This window comes from Bombus impatiens, unplaced genomic scaffold (genome assembly GCF_000188095.3).
Source record: "Bombus impatiens unplaced genomic scaffold, BIMP_2.2 scf_0814, whole genome shotgun sequence".
NCBI lineage: Eukaryota > Metazoa > Arthropoda > Insecta > Hymenoptera > Apidae > Bombus > Bombus impatiens.
Genome location: NT_177233.1, coordinates 832,431 through 854,541, shown reverse-complemented (window position 1 = coordinate 854,541; position 22,111 = coordinate 832,431). Strand labels below are relative to the sequence as shown.

The 22,111-nt window shown below is 37.7% G+C and overlaps 3 protein-coding genes across 12 annotated transcripts in view; all 3 read right to left on the bottom strand.

Annotated features, from left to right (window-relative positions):
• Positions 1 to 237: 237 nt before the first annotated feature.
• On the bottom strand, positions 238 to 1,218 carry LOC100749018 (28S ribosomal protein S14, mitochondrial). Its single transcript, XM_003492655.4, has 3 exons — positions 1,050 to 1,218; positions 789 to 929; positions 238 to 661 (listed from the first exon to the last, which is right to left on the bottom strand). Exons 1-3 carry the CDS (start codon positions 1,122 to 1,124, stop codon positions 476 to 478), a joined length of 402 nt encoding a protein of 133 aa, XP_003492703.1. The 5' UTR covers positions 1,125 to 1,218; the 3' UTR covers positions 238 to 475.
• Positions 1,219 to 1,658: 440 nt separating this feature from the next.
• LOC100642189 (elongation factor 1-alpha F2) lies at positions 1,659 to 6,183 on the bottom strand. 2 transcript variants are annotated; one of them, XM_003492653.4, is made up of 5 exons: positions 6,027 to 6,183; positions 4,472 to 4,648; positions 3,667 to 4,275; positions 3,194 to 3,469; positions 1,659 to 2,932 (listed from the first exon to the last, which is right to left on the bottom strand). In XM_003492653.4, the coding sequence occupies exons 2-5, from the start codon at positions 4,613 to 4,615 to the stop codon at positions 2,576 to 2,578; spliced, it is 1,386 nt and encodes a 461-aa protein (XP_003492701.1). In that variant the 5' UTR covers positions 4,616 to 4,648; positions 6,027 to 6,183; the 3' UTR covers positions 1,659 to 2,575. The 2 variants fall into 2 exon arrangements, with proteins under 2 accessions (XP_003492701.1, XP_024226287.1); XM_024370519.2 differs by lacking the exon at positions 6,027 to 6,183 and adding an exon at positions 5,339 to 5,666.
• A 12,430-nt stretch (positions 6,184 to 18,613) lies between these two features.
• LOC100749849 (cyclic nucleotide-gated cation channel alpha-3-like) overlaps positions 18,614 to 22,111 on the bottom strand; it is a 110,857-nt gene continuing 107,359 nt past the window's right edge. For 8 of the 9 annotated variants that reach the window (XM_012390489.3, XM_012390491.3, XM_033323117.1 and 5 more), the window contains 3 exons: positions 20,303 to 20,632; positions 18,792 to 19,137; positions 18,614 to 18,632 (listed from right to left, as the gene is read on the bottom strand). In XM_012390489.3, coding sequence (XP_012245912.1) covers positions 18,872 to 19,137; positions 20,303 to 20,632 — 596 coding nt within the window. In that variant the 3' untranslated portion in view covers positions 18,614 to 18,632; positions 18,792 to 18,871. The remainder of the gene's footprint in view (positions 18,633 to 18,791; positions 19,138 to 20,302; positions 20,633 to 22,111) is intronic. The other variant, XM_033323121.1, reaches the window with a different exon arrangement.

The following is a 22,111-nucleotide window of genomic DNA, read 5'->3' as shown; positions in this document are numbered from 1 at the left end:
GCGAGTTTATCTCATTAAGAAATATCTTTTGCAACAAATAAGTAAACCAACATTGCCTTATAGCCTTTAATCACTTGCAATCTTCGTTTTAATCAATTTATGGTAATTGTTTGATCACTGTTTATGTCTTTGACCAGATTCTAAATTTTGAGAAGCTCGAGAAGATTAAAATATTTGTAACGCTATGACAAATTATCATTTCTTGAAACATGGTATGGCTAAATAAAAATCACAACATACGCTAATCCTAAAGTATTTTACTGGGCTAATGTCTTCTTTATAACATGAAATGTTTTTAGAAACATATCTCTTAACAATAAGTTTAAGACTGTGTTTTTAGTATTAGCTCCTTATAAAAAAGAATTTCTTCTTACTTTATCAGAAGTTCTTTTTTACAAGCTGATACATTAATTATGTTGTATTTATTTCACATTTTTTCAACAAAAGAACTGAAACACCATTGTACATATAATCTCTACCAAATTGCACGTTGTACACCAGATAACTTGTTAGAATCAGCCAACTCCCTGAACATAATTCTTGATAATCTCCACCTATAGACGACACCATGTCCACGAGAAGTTAGTACACACCGTGCTGTTAATTGTCTTAAAGCTGTCTGGCGTGGAATTATCTTATCAAATTGTTGATTAATTTCTTCCTGAAATAGCAAAGTAGATTTAATAAACAAAAACCAATAGCTGTAGTCGTCTAATCCTTTCAACGTAACAAATTTTTTCATATGCTTATATCACACTTTGAGGTTATATAAAGTATATATGACGTACTCGAATTTCCAATGGCAAAATGTTATTTCTTTTCATAGCTAAAAGTCGCAGTCGTTCTTCCGCACAGTCTTCTGCCATTTTTCTTCGTTTAAGATCACGAATCATCCACCGACCAACATATTTGTTACGTATTTGCTGGAACTAAACAAAGAATATAATAAAAAGAAAATCTATTGGAAACAATACGGTTTACTAAAATATATTACACCACGAAGTAAAAATATTATATATGGAAAAACTTGAAAACTTATTTCTACTTGCCTCGCATGCTGCAAATTTTGTGCTACTTGAAAGAAAATTCGAACATAACAATAAACCATTCCTTAGAGCAGCCATGTTTGCCTGGTTCTAGCATCGCTCGTATTCTCTATCCATGCCGCACACTACTACTATCTTCGCCTAACAGAAGATCTGATCGCCCACTTCTCTTTATCCAACTTGTTTTCTACATTCGATCGATATTTGTTTAAAAAACACCAGAGGAAAATTGTTTCGGTCGCTAAATATCGCTCCGAACCAGATTCCACTATCAATTTGTTTCTGAAAATGTTCGACCGAACTCTATTACATATTTTCTTTGCACAGATATATATCATCTGAATAAAAAATGCACTTTACAACTAATTTCGCGAAAATAAATCGTTAAGTCACATCTGAGTACATATTTTGCAACAGAAGTAAACTTCAATCGACCTTATGATCCATTAATAAATAAGAATTAAGCTTTTGGTCTATTGAAATTGTTTTCAAATGCTTGATCAATATAGTTCTTATATGCATATGTGATATTTTATAACTAATATTGTCAAAGACATAAAATATTTCCATAATACAAGGGTAATGGTGTATTGAAATACTGTATACATGAAATAGTTTCCGTATCTCCTTTATTTTTATTATTGTTATTTATAGGTATGTACACAAAACCGTTGTTAAACCAATTTCAATCGGAAAATCATGGCTAAAAGTGCTGCACCATTGTAGAGCAATCATATTTCCGCACATACTTCTTTTTAATATAGAGGACGTGTAAAAAGATAAGGTAAATCTTTGTAAAGACGTATATCATAGAAAAGTGTTTTGTGTATATATATTTTTATAGTTCAATTCCTTACCTATAGCCAGGCAATTTGAAAGTAATAGAAAAACAGATTTCATAACCCATTCAAATTCGTAATAAAATTATCATTTTCCTTTCAGTCACTGTTCGATTATTTTGTATCGATGCACCGCGACTCAGTTAAAAGCTTTAAAAATTTCTAAGTTTCTTCAATGGAATTTTACAAAGCAATTCGGAAACAAATCGTAATCGTAAAACCAGCTGGTAATTTCAATCCAAATTTGATTGGAAAATGTGACCTATTTGCTATCACTTCCCAGTTACCTGACTAGGTAATAAGTAACTTTTTATAGTTTACTTTCTTTTCTCATGGAACTCACAGGCGAGAAAAACATCCGCTTGCAAACCATTGTTGGCTTACCTTTCCTACGAAATTCTTTGCGATGAGAAAAGTGACGAAGTAACCATTTTGATAAATGGAATACACGAATATCAAAAAAATGTGGCGAGTATGCAATTACATGCACAAAAAATGCTAGTCGTCGCGATTCTTTATCGATTCTATTATCTCTAATTATCGGTCGCGATTTCGTAGAAAATATTGCAGTCTCCAATGGCGACAACGTAACGACGTTATTCTTATGCGAGGAACGTGAAGAAAGGAAGCAAACTATATCAGCTACTATACGCCCAAGCCCATCTGGCGATACACATGTACGGAAACTAGTTATTTCTTTTTCTGGGCCTTCTCGGCAGCCTTGGTGACCTTGCCAGTAGCGTCTTTGAAAGTGACAGCCTTGATAACACCGACGGCTACCGTTTGACGCATGTCACGAACAGCAAAACGCCCCAGAGGCGGGAATTCTTGGAAAGCCTCAACGCACATAGGCTTGCTTGGTACGAGCATAACAATGGCAGCATCTCCAGACTTGATAGCTTTAGGATTTTCTTCTGTGGTCTTTCCATTACGACGGTCACACTTTTCTTTGATATCAGCGAATTTACACGCAATATGTGCAGTGTGACAATCCAACACTGGTGTATATCCATTGCTGATTTGACCAGGGTGGTTCAACACAATAACCTAAAACAGTCATATGAAACATAATTAATTTTGTTTAGAATTAAGATATAAGTAGGTATAAAATAGGTGAATAGATGTAAGTATTCACATAAAAAGTATTTAACAAATTGCACTCAGTCGCCTTCGGCCGTCAATAAGCCTTAAAAGACTTTCCGGTGGAAACCGCGAATGAAGTTAATAAGTTCTCATCATCGTGCAAATTAATCGATAATAATTTGCCCAAGCTGGTTTCTAGTTTTTAGCGTATTATCAAATATATACCTGTGCAGTAAAATCAGCAGCTCCTTTAGGTGGATTGTTCTTCGAGTCACCAGCAACATAGCCACGACGCAATTCCTTGACGGACACGTTCTTTACGTTAAAACCGACATTATCACCAGGAACAGCCTCTTGCAAAGCTTCGTGATGCATTTCGACGGACTTAACTTCAGTGGTCAAACCAGCAGGAGCGAATGTGACAACCATACCTGGTTTCAACACACCAGTTTCAACACGACCAACTGGTACTGTTCCGATACCACCAATTTTGTATACATCCTACAATCATATTTAATAATATTACCATATGCCGCCTTTCAAGACAGGAATAATTTTTGAAAGATTAGATTTAGTCAGACGTCTCTAACCGTCATCAAATTAGAAAATTCTCCGGTGGAAACCGCGAATGAGCGAATAATGTTATCATCATGTAAAACGAATAAAAATTCAGCTATGAAATTCGATTGGAGACTTGCCTGAAGGGGAAGACGAAGAGCCTTGTCTGTAGGCCTAGTAGGTGGAAGAATGGCATCAAGAGCTTCAATGAGGCATTTTCCTTCAACTTTGCCTTCCTTGCGTTCGACAGTCCATCCCTTGAACCAAGGCATTTTTGCAGAAACCTCCAACATATTATCTCCGTGCCAGCCAGAAATTGGCACAAATGCTACCGCAACAGGATTGTATCCAATCTTCTTAATGTAAGATGATACTTCTTTCTTAATTTCCTCAAATCGAGTTTCAGAGTATGGTGGCTCAGTGGAGTCCATCTTATTAACACCAACAATCAGTTGTTTCACACCAAGAGTAAAAGCAAGCAGAGCATGCTCACGGGTTTGTCCATTCTTTGAAATACCAGCTTCAAATTCACCAGTACCAGCAGCAACGATCAATACGGCACAGTCAGCTTGAGAAGTACCGGTAATCATGTTCTTGATGAAATCTCTATGTCCAGGAGCATCAATAATAGTAACATAGTACTTGGAAGTTTCGAATTTCCACAGAGCAATATCAATAGTGATACCACGTTCACGTTCAGCCTTCAGTTTATCCAATACCCAGGCATATTTAAAGGAACCTTTGCCCATCTAAAATTTCATAATGCTTTACATTTAAAAAATGTAACAAGTAACCAGCTGTTTTGTTTAGAAAGCAATATCTAATTATCACTGTACTAAGGAAACAAATTACCAGTGACAAGGCTTTGCTAAATTTTTAGAAGTAATTGTAATTAATATAATCTTTGTTTCCTTCTGAATATCGCTATATGCATTAATTACTTACTTCCTGGGCTTCCTTCTCGAATTTTTCAATGGTACGTTTGTCGATACCACCGCATTTGTAGATCAAATGACCAGTGGTGGTTGACTTTCCAGAATCGACATGTCCAATGACGACAATGTTAATATGAATCTTCTCTTTACCCATTATGGAGTTTTCGTAAAACCTTACTGGTTAACTCTGAAACAAAACATATCAGAAAATCATTAAAACAATTAAATACCAAAATTAATTTTATTGTCTGTAAACGAAAAATCATCCTAAATTAAAGATCACATCTATACAATGCGTGCGAACAAATTTCAAATTTATTTTACGATTAAAAATTTTCTCGATTGTTTAAAATTTCATTTAAAAATATTAATTTTTGTTAACAATATACAGTTTGGCGATTTTTGTTTTTTTTTTCTCTATCGAGAAAGCAGCAGGTGTCCGTATTAACGTCCACGTGGCGGTATCTGAATATTCGAGAACGGAACTGGCAGCCATTTTGTACGTGATGAGAAGAGCTGCAACGTTGCCAGAATTGCTTGACGCTTGGCGTTGCACAATGCTACTTATTACTTTCAATAATTCCCAATGAGAAAAGCTGTACTATGTTATATATATTTAAACTTTACTAATTATTTGAAAATTTCCGTTAAAAGTAATATATATTTTAATTACACGTGAACAACTGCTTTACAGTATCAATAAGGTAACTTCAAAAGCATTTAATCGTGTCGAAAACAAAATTAATATTAATTAATCATATACAGAAGGTTAGAAATATTTACAATTTGGAAAATTATGTATAAAAAAACGCGTTACAAAATTGTATATTATGCAATTACTGTACGATAAATTGATACAGATATACTGTTCAATTACCAAGTTTCGCACAATATAATTTCCACTTATTATCACTTTGACACAGCTATGAACTTTGCAACAGTAAAGAAAATTGACTGATTTAACGATCCACCACACTGGAAATCAGCAAGCAAACTCCATTGTTGGCGAAGAGTCGTCCCACAATGTCGTCATTGCACACGATTTCCAGTATACGCATCACGTATCTGGATACCGTACTTAGAGAAATGTTGAAGCCACAATTACAGCTCCTTTTCGATCATACATGTAAAATTACTTTCATTGGTGCTTTTAGAAATTCCTGAACTAGAAAAGATTTTACATCACGAACGGAATTCCAGCAATGCTCGAACTCGTGACCGTAACTCCAGTCCTGACAAGCGACCGCCATACTGCATCCGGTTATTTGAGTTTTTCTAATTTTTTAATTTAAAAATCACATTCAACTAGTTATTCGTTTATTCGCGTGAATTGTTTCGTACGATCAAACAATCAATCGCGAGATTCGACGCGTTTTCTCCGAAAGATATGACGAACGATTTCAACGAAAATCAGCATGTGGTCCGTATTTGAACAGCCGGCGAATATAACGATCAACCACGCGCCCATTTTTTAATATTGTAATTCACCGAGAAAAATAACATTTCAGAGAAACTGTTATCACAACACATTTCGCCCGTATTTCGTGCGTCGTTTTATTCCGTACCTGACGTCCGATGCTACCTTTCCGGTAAGAAAATCGACGGATTATGTTCTTGTGCGTAAACCTCGTACAACCTCTCACCTCCAGATGCTACGACAGAAAGAGATCGTCCAAGTGAAGTGACATGCGCATACGGCTTTCCTACTATAGCCTCGAAGCCAGCGCCCTCACCATATTGATCATTTGCAAAACGATATACCATTATTTTCCGTATTATTTATCTTGTTTGTCGTACAGCTAATGATTTTCTGAATTATTGAAAATATTGGTTAACACGGTTTTCATAAGCTTGTAAAAAATTATCGGTTTTAATAACCAGTGAAATTGGAGTTTTTAAGAGGACGAAGCGCTGGGTTTGAGATTACGGTTACGCAGCAACAACAGGCGTGCCGAGACTCATATATATGTATGTATAGATAGTCCTGGGATGCGTGCATATGTGTGAGTAGAGAATTGAGAAAAAGATAGGGATATTCAAGCAAGAGAATGTTTGCACGCTACATTCGGGGATGCATTAATGTATTCGTAACAGTAGAATTAATATCACAACCCCGAATCTGCCAAATTTTACAATATCAAACAATAATACGAAGCAATATTTGATTTTCTTCGACATTCTTCTTTTACCACAGTGTTCTATAAGCGATGACTAGACGAGTTCAATGCAATTTCATTTCAAAAGCAATATAGATATATTACAATCTACCAATTTAGCCAATATAGGTTACCGCGTGAATAAAGAATTCAATATTTTATATTTAATACATATGTATATGTCGGGTTATCGTTAGAGTTAGGGGCGTATAATGAATCTTCCCGTGAATTGGCCATCGTTGTTACGCGCTATAGATGATATCTTACTGATACAAATGAAATTACTACACAGTTTAACAAGTAATAGCGGTGATGAGATAATCGAGATGTTGATGACGATGAATTTAGATTCGATAACGAATCCACGGTCAACGGGACGAGGAATGCGATTTCTGCCACAGTTTAAGTCGAACTCAACTTACCGATTCAAGATTCGGATGTATCTCAACGTACTTGTCCTCTAGCACAACTAGAACTTATTAGACTGAAGCTCAGTGCAAGTGGAACTGCCCTTATATACTCCTCTCCGTACCTCTCTGTACCCTTCGGGCTAATCTTTGTTTTTAAAGAGAGCTATTTAATTACTCCGTACCTTTGTCAGGTACACGTCCCTTCCGTGACCGTGGCTACCTTCAGCGACCCGTTATGTCACTTCGAGCCTAAGCTCACTGTCATAAATCTCGGGCACCCATGCTTGCATTAAATCATAAACAACTATTTCTCGGTCTTATTATTTAAGCACGAATTACTGAAAATTCTCAATACGAGAATCGATTGTAAATTTTAAAAAAGAAAAAAAAAGCTATGATAAAAAGTCTGGACTAAAGTATCAAGGACCTTCCCCAACATTCCGAAAGAAAGGCCCCGATGTCCTTTCGTCTCCGACATACATATATATATATATATATATAAATCATACTTCAAAGCTACTTTTTTATGATATAATTATCGATACAATCGGTATTCGATGATATAAGCATATTAATGTGCACGCGCATTTTTATTAACTTTTTTTTATATATATAAATTTCTAAGTAACAGTGTTTTTATTATTTTTTTTTTTTTACTGTGACAAGTTAAAAATTTATCTAAATAGAATAACAAAGATTAAACGGTGACATCACAAGAAGATGTTGGAAAATAAATTGCATAATATATCGAGAGATAATATATAAAGATAAGTAAAATATAAGTACAGTTCCAAAGCACTGTAAACTGCAATGCCTTTCGATATGTATCTTAGTATCTTAGCATATGGCGAGAATACTTTGGAGCAGGTCAAATTTTTACAATGGCAAGGGTCCGTAATCCGTAGTTCGAGAATGCCCGTTTTATGGCTTTACCTGCGAAAACGCCTTGGTAATAAGACTTTCTATTTCTTCTTAGCACAAATTTTCTAAAATATTCGATATGAAATATTCGTTTGTTAAATAATGAAATTATTTATTTTTTGGTATGGAAGGCGATACTTATTTTTTGTGATTCTATACTTTTCTCCTTAATCTTTGAATCTTTCAATATCGATAATTCAAGAATTATTCGCCATGAAAATTCAGCATGAAAATGAATCTCGGATAAACGTTCAAGGCCACTGATGGTACCTTGTTACAGCCCTGGATTGCTGCTACAATACCTTTCCGGTGGCGACAATAGAACCATAGCTTTCTTAAATTTTTTCATTTATCACACTATATTTTTCTATTTATTATAATATTTTTCCCTTGTGCTATAATATTTCAAATCTACGAGTATTACAAACACATACATATAATATAGATAATATAATGGTATCACGTTCATATATTGCTTTGTAAAATCTTTGGAAATTGCGACTTAATAGTCGTCTGAAAATATTCATACGCATTTTAATGTTAATTATTAGTCACAAAATATTTATTATTTTATCGTGAAATATGATTCGAGATTATACGACATAATTAATATTGAATATACATTAATTGCGTAATATAGTTAATGAATACATAAGGTATACGATTTTTATATTTTTTATATAAGGTATACTTGTTGATCCATTGTTTTTTTTTCATTTCTAAATTATTGATATATTTAATAACAATACGCGTTACATATCCAATTGGGGGTTTGCCGTGCTTAGTTTCGAGCACGAAAAGTATCCTATGACACCGATATGGAGAAAAGAATTATTGTTTGTTACGGGATGTTATGTAATCAGGTTCTCTGCAAACCGGTGAATGAATCATTGAAAATAACGGACGACTCATTATGCATCATTTGCTTTGTACGCGAGTACTGAACTTCATACTACGCTAATACTGTTCATGAATCATACTAGAAGTTTGCAAAGGCAGAATCAGGGGACAGTAAAATTCAATTTTTGAGGTATTTGAAAAGATAAAATCTTGGAAAAGCTTTTCGTCCTTAGTTACCTCCAGCTTTTTACTACGCTTATGTTCTTCGTTTTAGACAGCGAAAAATCAATTTCAATTATATGCGTAATCGTGTTAACGTTATAAAATTACCAGCGAGTATAAAACAACTAACAAAGATACGTTAAGATATGTTTCGGAACGAGAACGAAGTTGAAACGTGAGTAGTGTAGCCATGTTCAAACGAAACGAAATCGCTTTTCAAAGTTCGTATCGATCAATTTTTGACAAAGAAAAGCATCGGTTTTTATTGACTCTTGGTATTCGATGTTGCTATGCGCAACGAAAGAGGGGAGATCCCTGTTTCCTGGATCCATTATTCTGCGGAAAGAGATTCGATCGTTCTCATGATCAGCGTTGCTCCGGAAGAATGTGTACTTATGAATTAAAATTCATTCATTTTGAATCGAATGTTTCGCTGGAAACGTTACAACTAAAAATTCTATCGAGCAATAAGTACAAATAAAAAACGATGAATAATTATTTCTTCCGACGCGTGTCCTTTCAGCCGAATACGATATAAACGATTGTGATATTATCAAAATGTAACTGTTGATCTGGCAATAAATTTGGTTTGCGAGTTTCATGACTCGAATGAAAGTTGAATGGTTTCGAGAGATGCATATTCTTCTGATGTTGCACCACAGATAAGCCGATACAAACCTTATATATATTACAGATGCACGCAGATATGCAGGAAGATTGACTGAAACATAGAAAATACTCGATCGATCTCGCCACAGACGCGCCATAATAAAACAGAAAGAAAAGTAAGAAGGAAAGGGACTATAATCGTACCGTTAGTCCAGAAACCTATGGCTATTAGAGCCGGCAAACAAATTAAATAACGTACCGATATAACGTGCAGGTAGGAAATCGTACTGTGAATCATACTGCGTATGTATATACTGATAGGGAAGAAAAAAGGGACGCTGGTCGACGCAATTGTGCGTAGAAGAAAGGAAAAAGAAAAGTGAGAATCTTTTGCCATATATAGGCAGAGAGGTGTTTGTCGAAGGATACATCTTGCCAACTTCAATCGTCTATTTATATTTCTGAATTCCTACTGACATCCGATCGTACAGACACTCGCACGTGGGAGCGGCGTAGCTAAGTTTCGAAAATTTAAAAATAACTTCTATCGTCGAGGAGGAAACGGATATACGTGTAGAAATGGACAAAAATTCACGCGTAATCGCGCGGGTAGACATAATTCATGTTCCAGTACATAGTCGATGATACACGCAATGTATACTCGTTACGAGTCTAATTGATAATTGTATGGTTACAGTCGTGTTCTCGCCGTGATATCTTTTTCTCCTCTCTCGTTTTCTCTCTCTCTCTCTCTCTTTTCTTCTTTTTAAATTTTATTTGTGATTCCCGTTAGCTCGATCGTTGTCTCCCTTCTGACAGTCACGATCGTTTAACGTATGTCGCGCTCTAACCTTAATGCAGACGTTTTGGTCAATTCTTTGTAATCGGAAGTAGACTCTCTCGCATAACGTATCTTCCACGCGTTTACATTCTCTCTTATTTCTTGTTCCCGCTCTTTCTTACCTCGTCCCTCGTGTACACACGTATACATATAGATACCGTTTCATTCACGCATTACTATCTCGCAGGCTTGTTATCTTTTATTGGGGCAATCGTAAAGTTGCGCAGGATGACATCGTTCAGGCGTTAGATCGGAGAAATGTTACGATAAAAAGAAAAAAAAAAAGAAAAGAAAAAGAAGGAAAAGGGGAAAACGGTTCCAACAAAGTTCGAACGAGTATCTCGTACACTGACGCTGCTTTTCTCTTTTCCGGCTATTGAAACAACGATTACTATTTTTCTTGGCACGCACACGATCCGCTATACGCTTTCCTCGCTTCGAGAAACGATCGGTTTCTCCACTAATTTCCCTTTTGTACATTGGTAAACTTTTTGTTGAAAGAAACGACACTCCGATCGCACGACACCTTTTGTATAACCCTGCACGCAGCTTCTATACGTGTTCATACTATTATCATATATATTCATCATCATATATCTATATTTATTTGTAATTATACTCCTATTTACAAAAAATTGTTCGTTAAATGTTAATATTCAATATCGCAACTGTTATTACATTATAACTTTATTCCTGAGTGACCATTCATTAAGAGACTCGCCTCTTATTTCTTCTTCCTTTTTTTTCTCTCCCCCCCTCCCCCTCTTTTATTTTTATCGGATAGCTTATTTTAACGCTAAAGCGCCGCGATAAGAAACCGAGGTAGTAAGATGACGAATACGGAAACACGTTTAATTTTCAATGGTTAATCGATACTTAAGTCGAGCCGATTACGGATAAACTATTGAGAATTTCGTTCGAAAGCCGAAGTCGATTAGACTCGAACGTTTCGGTGCTTTCGGACATATTCGGCTCAAAAAACCGATAGATATCTTTAATCGTATGACAAAAGTAATCGTATATCGAAGAAAATGACAATCGTTTCAAATCGTTGTTTATACAATATATTAAAAAATCACTGGTTTGCGAGCCAACAAAGTTACGCTGCTCGTTTTAAAACGATCTTTCAACTGAGTCTAACCCTGCTGTTCTCCTCGGCTCTACGTCTTCGTTCATTGGAATATTTCATTGGTAAAAAGCGCGGGATACACAAAGGTAGTAACACTATATAGAGTACCGAAATCAAACATCGAAAAACTATTTATATTTCGATAGTATCCATCGAAATGTAACATTCATTTCGGATCGCATAGTGCCGGAAAGAATAGCAGGGTGTTGATAGCGTTACATGTAACGTTTGCCGAATTTGTATCATCTAGTTTTCGGAGATTCAATGGTTGTCGAAACCCATGCGAATTATGAGCCGAATACGTGTAACACAACGAATAATCGAAATACCTCTAATTTACCAACATGTATAATAATCTTCACTTAATTCCGAACAATATTCTTTACGTTATTCGAACTATTTACACATAATTAATCGCTTGATATGAACTGGCCTAATATATTACTTTACGCAAACTCCGAATGTAAATGAAGAATTTTCTGAATCATTTTGTGGAAAACAGACGTATCACGATACGGTACGTATATCGTTGAAAGAAAACATCGAGAAACTTTAGGAATTTCAAAAATATCTACGCACTACGCGAGTAAAACTGCGGCGAGAGAAATGTTTCTGATTTCAATGCGAACGAATTTCTTGGATCTATAGAAGCAAGATTGTAGGTTGTAAAGTAGATAAACATTCATTCGATATAAAATAAATGGTTAAATTGTATTTGTAATTGACGATTAATACTCTTATTTATAAAATCTCGTGAATACATGTAACAAATATACTTCCTGTATAATATTGGCACTTATTCGTAAACAATATTCGTAAATACTTATTCGTTATTATCTGCTAAATTCTCGATACTAATCGGTACCAATGAAACAACCGAAGACACACGACGTAAAAACGAAATTAGTAACCAACGACAAGGATTGGCGAACATCGACAGATATATACTTCGAGAGGAGTGCGAGGAAGACGGTCGCGTTATCTTGGCACAAGTTGCAAATCATTGCGCAAGAGGACGATGATCCACAAAATGATCAGAGAAATTCTCGCAAGGATCGCTAGCCGACGAAGTATTTCGAACCATCGATCCCGAACGTACGTGGTTCCATCGAGTGTCCGTGCATTTTGTCCAATATTCGCTCAAATGAAATCATACAACACGCGTAACAATATGAATTAGGCGATTGGGAGGTTTCCATGCATAAGATATCGATCGGATAGTATAACGGGAATCGACCTGCCGATCGGACCACGTCGATCGATTATCAACAAACTTTCACGAATCGTGCCCGCTGCAATGCGAGACGACCACATCCAATGACTCGTGCATTCACGCGCGTCTCAGCTCTTTTGTAACACCGATAAACATCTTCGATAAAATCAATATCATGCAAACAGTCGTGAGGAGATTTATACCGCGAAGATCATCCGAGTTAGTTCTATCGATCGTGTAAATTCGAGTTTCTCAAAATCGAATAAAAACTAAGGCGAGCAGAAGCGAGCTCGATCACGCGAATCGTCGAACTCGCTCCTCGCCCGCGTTCCAAGGTTTCAGAGACACTACATTCTCATCTTTGTTTCCCTTTACCGCGCCATCCTGATATTCTATCGTCGCGAATGAAACTGATATACGTATATGTACACACGCGTTTCTCGACGAACGTCGCTTTTAATTAATTAGACGGGTCTCGGTAAATCGATAAATAACAAAAAGGAGTGTATACAAATACCGAATTAGCAGCTACACTAACAGGGTTATCGTTTTATTTTGTTCGCCCGTGTATAGGTAAGACACTTTTGTCGAAGATGGAGCTTAAAGTGTTCAACTATAAATCTAGTATCTCTGAAACGATATCGATACATGATAAGATATCGGAAGGCTTATAATATTGGGTAAAGTCGCAAATTGTTCATCAGCAGTTTCAATGCTGTGCTCTGGAATATTTTACGCTATGAAATAACACGTGACTCGGAGCAACTGGCTAAATAATTGAAGGGTATCGTTTCCTAACGTATCCGTAGAGACAGCTTAGAAATACATTGTATACGCAAACGATACAAACGATACAAATAAATCATCGTATTGAGTAAAGTACTAAGTACATATTTGGCAACGAGTAATAAATTACGAACGTACACGTATCACAGCCATTTAAATAGCCTAGAATTTTAGATTTATAAATGGTACGAGTATCGAGCAAGAAAAATAAACGGAACGTATTCTTCGTAACCGAAGGTACAATAATTATCCGGAAACGTACTACACCAAGCCATACGTTGCTCAGAGATTATCGTTGTCCACAGCATTCTCTCAAGGCTATAATCAAAAGTACGTCGACATACATATACGTACACAAATCATGCTTATAAATTTAGTACAATAATGTAGATAATAATTGTATAAGTAAGGCTGCTGATTGAACGCACTCCTCTTGTCCTATTCGAATGCGATTCAACGTTCTCTCTTCGTTTTAACGTAGTCGCCAGCGATACCGTTGTATCTTCAACCGCATCCACCGATCAAAATGGATTTTCACGGCGTTGCGCCCCGCCAATAAATCGACACTCGATCGGAAATAAATGCGATCGCGTGCAAAACTTCTATAAAACGAAGAGAGAGAGAGAGAGACACAGTTTAATCGTCCAGTGTCTCCTGTGTAATGATCTTACGACGATGCATAGGACTAGGGTATTCAATGATTTCAATGTTCTTCCTAGTTTTAGAACATGGCAGTAGAACAATAGTACACCCGATACCTCGTCGCAAAGACGAAGTAACTCGACCTACTCTGACCCTCTAATCCTTTAAACATTATACCATTTAGTAACATTATCGATATATTATTACTTTTTATTTACCAGAAGAGTTCCTTTCCATAATAACGATGTAAAACAAATTACAAAGGAAGAGAGCAGCTCTGATGCTAAGAGAAGCAAATATCTTTCTTGAAACGCGGTTAACCGCTACTTCTTTCGATCGATTCTTAGACTCTTAAAAATTTCTTTGCTTACGCAATTATATAGGAATGGAGAAAACCCGAGTTCGCGATATGTACACAGCACAGGTATTTAATTTTAGTCGCTTGCGGAATTTAAACATCCTGATAATACGATATATAATTTCTTCCACCCTTCGAGTTATTACGCCCTTGCTTCAAGGTAAGATAGGTTTTCGGATACTGGTGTATCTTAACGATTATTCGCTTGGACTTTGCGCTGTATTCTTGATAATGTCTGTCGCTGTGAATACCATGTGTAGATTGATATAAGTCTAATCCCGCGGAATCTTTCGCATGAAATACGTCCCTCGATAGTGTTCGAAGCTAGCTAGATGACTATGCAATATACCCCTTTGCGCGTTTCTTCTCTACCTGGTGGCTGCTTTTCTCCTCTCGTCTTTCAGCGGATTTACGCGTTTCGTTCGTTAAATGGAAATCTCGTCGGTTGAAGCGGTAAACGTGCGGTCTGCTTACAAAGTGGGTAAGTGAACGTTAAAAAAATGTATTTAACTATTAAAGTCTATTCGATGGTTTATAAATACTAAAAAAGTCGCTATCCTTATTACAAATCGTTTCGTATTTCGCAGTTCGAAGGATTTACACCGCCTTCTTCTTAGCTGTCTCTATAATACAAACGAGCGAGTCTGCAGTTTATTATTTCCCCCACAATTAATACGGATATTTAATGAGTGTGGTGTTTTTTTTTTTTGTTGTTTTTGCACCTCTTTATGTTATCTAAATAATTCTCGAGGAAAGATATTTGTCAACTTTGTTCCTCGAACGCTATATCAAGGATCGCGACTAGAATGGATATGAAACTTCGAATAGAAACTCCGTATGCGATTGAAAAGTAAAAAATAGAAAAATAACTCTTTCTTGGAGACTCGGAGAACAACGTTTAAAGCAACATTTGAATAATTTCCGCAATGTTAGTTATCGTCGATACTATTTCGATCTGCGATGAAAAACAGCGAGCCGAATAAATGGGAAAAATGTGGATCGCGAAATCGTATTATATTATGAACATAACATGATGTTATAAACATGGGGGAAACAGGGAAGAAGGGTTGTGATCCCGTTTCGATTTTTCGAATCTGGAGAAATTCGGTCCCGTTGTTGAGGCCCTCGAGGAGAAATGGTTTGTTAGTACGAGGACAAGTAATTCTATCGTCGTTCATCCGAATTGAAACTTTCCAAGCTGATAATACGACTCGTTATGAATGCTTTGCTCCGCTTGAAATATATTCACGTTCGTAATTCCTATGTGTTTTGGTTTCGGCACGTCGAAAGGAAAGATGTGTAAAAAAATAAAATTACACGTACAGTGGTAGTGAGATTCAATTTGATCGTGTAAATTATCTCGCCAACGTTTCAGCGCTAGTTTTCTGATAAACCTTTTCTTTAACCAACGCGTATCATTGAAATGAAATTACTCCGTAGAATTTCCATAAGTGAAACATATACGAGTTATCTACGCTATTCTCGTATTCCGTATATGTAAAAAAAAGAAAGAAAAAAGAAAAGTATGAAATCTAATGACCGGAAATGAAAGCAGAAATCGGAAGCAGTGATGCAGATGGTGGCTTTAGTTGGTCCCGAACATGAGTTACTCAGGTTTGTGTACAAATCTCTATCGGTTGATAAATGAAAGATTCGAAGTACATGTCAAACACAGATCACACATCTCCAATTAATACGTTCGATTTGTTTCGATAACTGCACGTAACAAACGATATATAATAAATCAACTAATTTTTTTCTCGTTCATTGTAATTGTACCTTCTATACCAACGATGAAGATTACCTACCTCAAGGAAAATAAAGCGAATTTGGTACAAAACATTTTAAAGGAACGAATTATAAAAGGAAGGACGATAAAGACACAAGTTAAAACGAGCACGATTTCTGCACAAACCCATTGTAAAAGTCGCGCATGGAATCGTGTCGATCGTTGCATTATGGATCTCAGCTTATGGTAACGCTGCGCGTGTCGAACGTAATATAACATCTCTCCCTCTCTCATTCTCTCTTTCTTCTCTCCACTCTCTCGTTCGATCTTCCTTTCTTTCTTCCTCATTCTCTCAAGTAGCATTTTAAACATTATGAGTTATCTATTAACCTATACGGCCCTACGATATACGGATGAATGTTCCTTTGGCAGTTTATTTACATGCGAGTTGAGCCACGGCGCCGAAAATATCATACGGCAACGAATTTCGATGTCGAGCAACCTGTGAAGCACGGAACATTTTGAAAAGTCGCGAGACACGTTAAAATCAATAGATTCTTTTCTCTCGTGTAGCGAACTAGCGCTTTTGAAAATGCTTCGTCTTGGATGGAGAGTGTCGTTGCGGGTATTAGCGAGTCGATCCGCCAAATGTTCCTTAAAAATCGTTCATCAGAGTATTTGCAAATAGTATACGAGTATAAAAGGGGCCTTGAAATGTTTCGATCTAACGTTTCCTTCGTTTCTGTTTATCCATCTTGAGAATGTTCATGGTAATCATAATTTTAACGTAGCGAATCGCTCCAAGTTTCATTTTATATTTACTTCGTGTTTCGTAATCGAAATAGAAATAATTACAGAGTTATAATCAATAGAGGTGAAACATGATTTTAGCAGGGTAGCGTTAACTACTTTGCTTTGCTAGAAAATTCTACTCGAAACAAACACAGCGGTTTGTTATTGTATCGTGAAAAAATTGTTAAAAGAATAATTATTGGAACCTGTAATACATATATATTCTGATATATATTTTTTCTATTTTGCTTTATATCGCTTTAGCTTAAATGCAGTATAGCGAAATACTATTAGAAAGTGGTTTGTTTTTACAGAGTGTAATAGTATGTTATAATAGTATACTATCGATAGTACTAGCATATAAATAGTATGTTATTATAACAGTATTATAATAAGTGCATTATCAATGTCATATAGATATCATGAAATCATTCGAAGCTTTAAAACTTGCAAAGTATTACAAGTGTGTCTATGTTTGTCATCTGTCAACTGCTAATTTCAACGAAACAACACTCTCCATTTACCAGCATGATCCATAGCTCAACTGCAGCTACCGTAACCATGTTATTTACAGAAACAGTACGATCATATAATTGAGATATCTTGCGCTGTTAGTTCCATTTAGTTTTGTACCGCCGTTTTCCTCGTCGTTTTCACTGGCAGTGTCTCCCTTTGTCTCGACAATAGTATCCAGTCGGTCCATCGTACCCCTCTGGTGGTGATGACTACTTGATAAGTCACTTTCAGGCGTCTCATCCGAGTCTACGTCGATCATATGGTCGTTAACCTGGATTTTGACTACAGCATCTACCGGGTACTTTCCTTCGTCGCTCGATGACGTTGTTCCCCTTTGTGATCCTACCCTGCTCGATAATATTCTGTCATTTTTTTCGCAACGAGGACAATTCTGACCATTCGACGAACCTTCGTCGCTCTGACATCGGAAGCATATTAAATCACCTTCGCTGGAAAAATCGCAATGTTCGCATTGAACCACATGACCGTTTCCATGACAGACTTCGCAGACAGGACTGTCGTCGTCCTGCTTTAGATCTCTGTCTTCGTAGTCCCTTCGGTCATGCTCCTGTTCGTATTTCTTGGGCCAAACTCTTCGATACTCTTGATCACGATACAACGACCTAGGCGAGGAAGATTGACCGCTATGCTCTTGATCGTGACATACCGACCGAGGAGAAGACATATGAATCGGGCTTTTGTATGTGCGGGAAGTTCCTGGTTCCTGAAGTCGATCGTCGAAACGTTCCTCGACGTATCTACTAGAATAGGAGCCAGGCGTTTGTGGTCTGTACGTGCAGGTACGGGTTTTCTGATCACATTCGCTGCATAACAATAAGTTTGACTTGCTGCCAGGCTGCGAAGCGTAACCATTGCAAGTGCCGTAATATTTCTCGTCTTCGTCGCTTTCGAAGAAATGTTGACTGAGGCTACCAATCGATTTCGTATCGCTGGATCTACCGGAGATTCTAGTTTCTTCCAGTTCTTCTCTGTCATCTGCCGCGTATCTGTAATAAAGTTTACACGCATGAAGAGATTATAAAAATTATACGCTACGTTTTACACGGAATTTGCTTCGACTGGAAACTCAGCAACGGTGTTTCGAGACAAATGCTTTGGCACTCGATCGAATACTCGTCATCTTTAAGGTAAGGTAACAACTTTACCTGTCGTCTGTAGCGTCAGCCAAATAGTGTCGTATTCGCGCTATCTTTGTTTTGCCGCGCTCTCGCGGCCTTGTTTCTTGTTAAATGATACTTTCTCGATTTCGCTCGTTGTTATCTTCTAAACTGGACGACGAGCTGGCACCGCAAATCTGCATCTCGATTTCAGCCAATCGATTCTCAACTTCCCACTGTTGTTGATTCAGTTTAGCGCTCATTACCGCGTTTTCAGACTCCAAGCAAACCAGACGTTCCCGAAGACGTTTAATTTCAGCCAATAAAGCTTCGTTAGTGCCTAAAAGTGGCGTGGCACCTTCGCTCACCAAATGCGTCATGCTGCTGGTTATGCCTAGAAAAAATAACGTATATCGTCTTATCGATCAAGTAGATCAATATTGGCATGATTAATTAATTTGTTCGTATCGCGTTAGCCGATCATTTGTTACATGTATCTGATTGATTCGTTGTTGACGAAAGCAAGGCAAGAAACGTCTATTTAAGAAATTTCTTTGCTTGCAAATTGTTTCAACATTTTGCGTATAATTCCCTCGGCTAAAACGTACTTGTTCTAGACGAATGACTTCATTTTTCATTGGATTCATTCAGGCAATATTTCCTTATTGAACTGTTTACGGCGACCCGTTTACAACGGACGAGTGCTAACGTCACGAATAAATTGCTAGTAGGTAACGAGTCTCTGTTCGATCTTCGATGAACTTTTAATATCGCAACATATTACGTAAGATCGTGAAAACGACTATAAATAATCCGATACTCTAAAGGAGATGGAGAGTTTCATAAATCGTTTTTCGACTAAACAAAATATTTCATGCTATTCGTAAGCAGTTTACTCTGCCGCTAAAAAATCGAACAAATTTCTTTCTATCTACGAGTAAATCGAGTTTAGGTTAAGTTTGGATCGTCCATTAAAATCTCGCAATATCACCGGACAAACGACTCTTTACGATTCCTTCTACGAACAGCGGGCAACTGACAGAAAAATCGCTACTGCGGTGCGTGGATCCTAATTAACGACAGGTGCGTCGGAGTGGTTCCTTCCTTCCCAAGTAACAATTTTTCCGGACCTTAAACGTCACAGTCGAATCGTACTCGAACTCTATATACCAAACGCATATATATTCGGACAAGCTTTCGTAGCACGGTCAGCCGGAAAAATAAAAGCTCCTACGGAAAATGATCACGAGTTTCCAACTCATTCGTACTTTCGAACGTTCGTTCCCTTTATCTCGATATTCTTACAAATTCTTTCTTGGCGATGGGTAGCCTTTTAGGTGAACCGACCAGTAAATCAAAGGATACTGTGCATCAGGCATGGGAGCTTCGATTCCAACGGAAGAGGAAGAAGATTCCTTGGTGATTTAACGTCCATTAAATCACGAAGGAAAAATGCGTTCAATCCGAAGGTCCGAGAGTTAAGAAAGAGAATCGGGGTCGAAGAATTCAGAAGGAGGGCGTATATTTCCAGTCGGTGGCGTTCAAGATGAAATACTTGCCAGAGTGGGTGGACTGTCTGCCGGCGGATGGCTGTGCGGCCGCGGATTGCGGTGCCCTGGCGGTCTGATCCTCGCTGCTGTGGCCGCTGCTGGTGGCACTCATCGGACTATCCATGCTCCTCGCGACGACGTTGCTCGCGTTGACGTTGCTGGCGGTGCTGGGCAAGCCGCGCGACGTCACCGGACTAGGGCTGGGGGAGAACAACGAGTGGCCAGCCGAGTACGCGTGAGTGGACTTGGTGTCCACCGGTGAAACCCACATCTCCTCCAACGGTATACGACCTCGTGACTCCACGAGGCCTGGCGTGCTTTGACATCGTCCCATTGCAGCTGAAAGTTCGTATCGTGGGCGTAAAACGTCATATGCCACAAGTATGAAGTTCGGTTGTCGGAGGAACAGTGTTGCTTTTAGTTTTTGGAAAGGCTTGTAGTCTGTTTGAAAATGTGTCTTTTAGATTTTTTTTTTCTTTTTCTCAGGAGTTACGTAGACTGACTGTTTTTTTTTTTTTTTTTTTTTTTTTTTTTTTGTGAGGTAGTCGCAGTTAGAGCGTTCTAAATGAAAGCTGTTTGAGAAGGAGGTGTGCGTGAGGTTGGAGTTTTGCTTAGTTTATGCGCAGCCAGTTTGATACTTTCGCATAAATTTTAAACGAAGTTTTCTAAAGTTTTGTATTTTGCGTGTTCTTATCTCGACAGTGTTTTGCTATGTGCGAGTAACAGTGTTGTTTCTGGTCTCGGTAGGACTTGTAGTTGGTTTCGAAAGGTTTCTTTTTTTCTTAGTATTTTTCAAGGTTTACGTAGATCGATCGTTTTGTAAGACAGTTCGTCGATTAAATGGATTCTACTTGGAAAGGAGATGTGTAAGATCATTGTCGTAACTAGAAGTTTACTTCCAGTTGGCGCATGTTACAGAGTTCCGATATATTTGGTGTACTTAAATAAATGTCCCATTAACATCTGTAAGATTAAGACTCGTCGAAGTACGATCAAGTATGAAATTCGCATAGGCTGAAAGCTTCTAAAACGTCTGCACCGCTCAACCGAATTACGTTTTTCCATTTCACGTCGATACAATTTTTCCGAAAATTAACGAGAACTTACAATCGCAACATCATCGCGAACGGTAGTCCCTTCGAATCCAGCTTTCACGAACGCGCTTCGTATCGATCGAGCTTGTACAATGGATTTCGTTATAACGTTAATAATATTCGATTTCACTTTAATTGGCTACATTATTCGCAAAGATAGAATTTCCTCTTACAGAGTAAAGGCCGCTATACAATAATCAACGACGCGGAGCTAAACGAAAGTCGAATATAACGATCCAAGTAATATAAATATAAATCCAAGCGATCCAAGTAATTCCGCCGCTATATTGCTAACTAATCGTAAATCCTTCAAGCAGAGATGTACACGAGTTTCCACTAGGCGCGGTCCGTCGCAAGCTCGACAGCTTTCCGCGAGCTGAAACGCAACTTCGTGTTTCCAATACTACAAAGCAAACACGCGAACAACATCCTCGTTACTCTACGTCGAGTTGCCTTGACAAGTGCGATCTCCTTTTTCTCCTATTCTTTTTTTCCTCTCGAAATTCGTCTCAAGCTCGTTCGCTGTGTTCCGCGTTCGAGTCCTTTGTTCGAGAACAGGCCTCGCGGATCTGCTCGCGCTTCGCCAATGCCGCCTAACCGCCTCCCATTTTCACCACGGCGAGCTTCTTTAATTAAGCCACCGCCTTTCTCATTGTGCAGCAGTGCGGCAGTGCAGCGGTGCTGCCTCTGCGGTTGTCGAGTTTTGCGCGAGCGCGCGCGCATG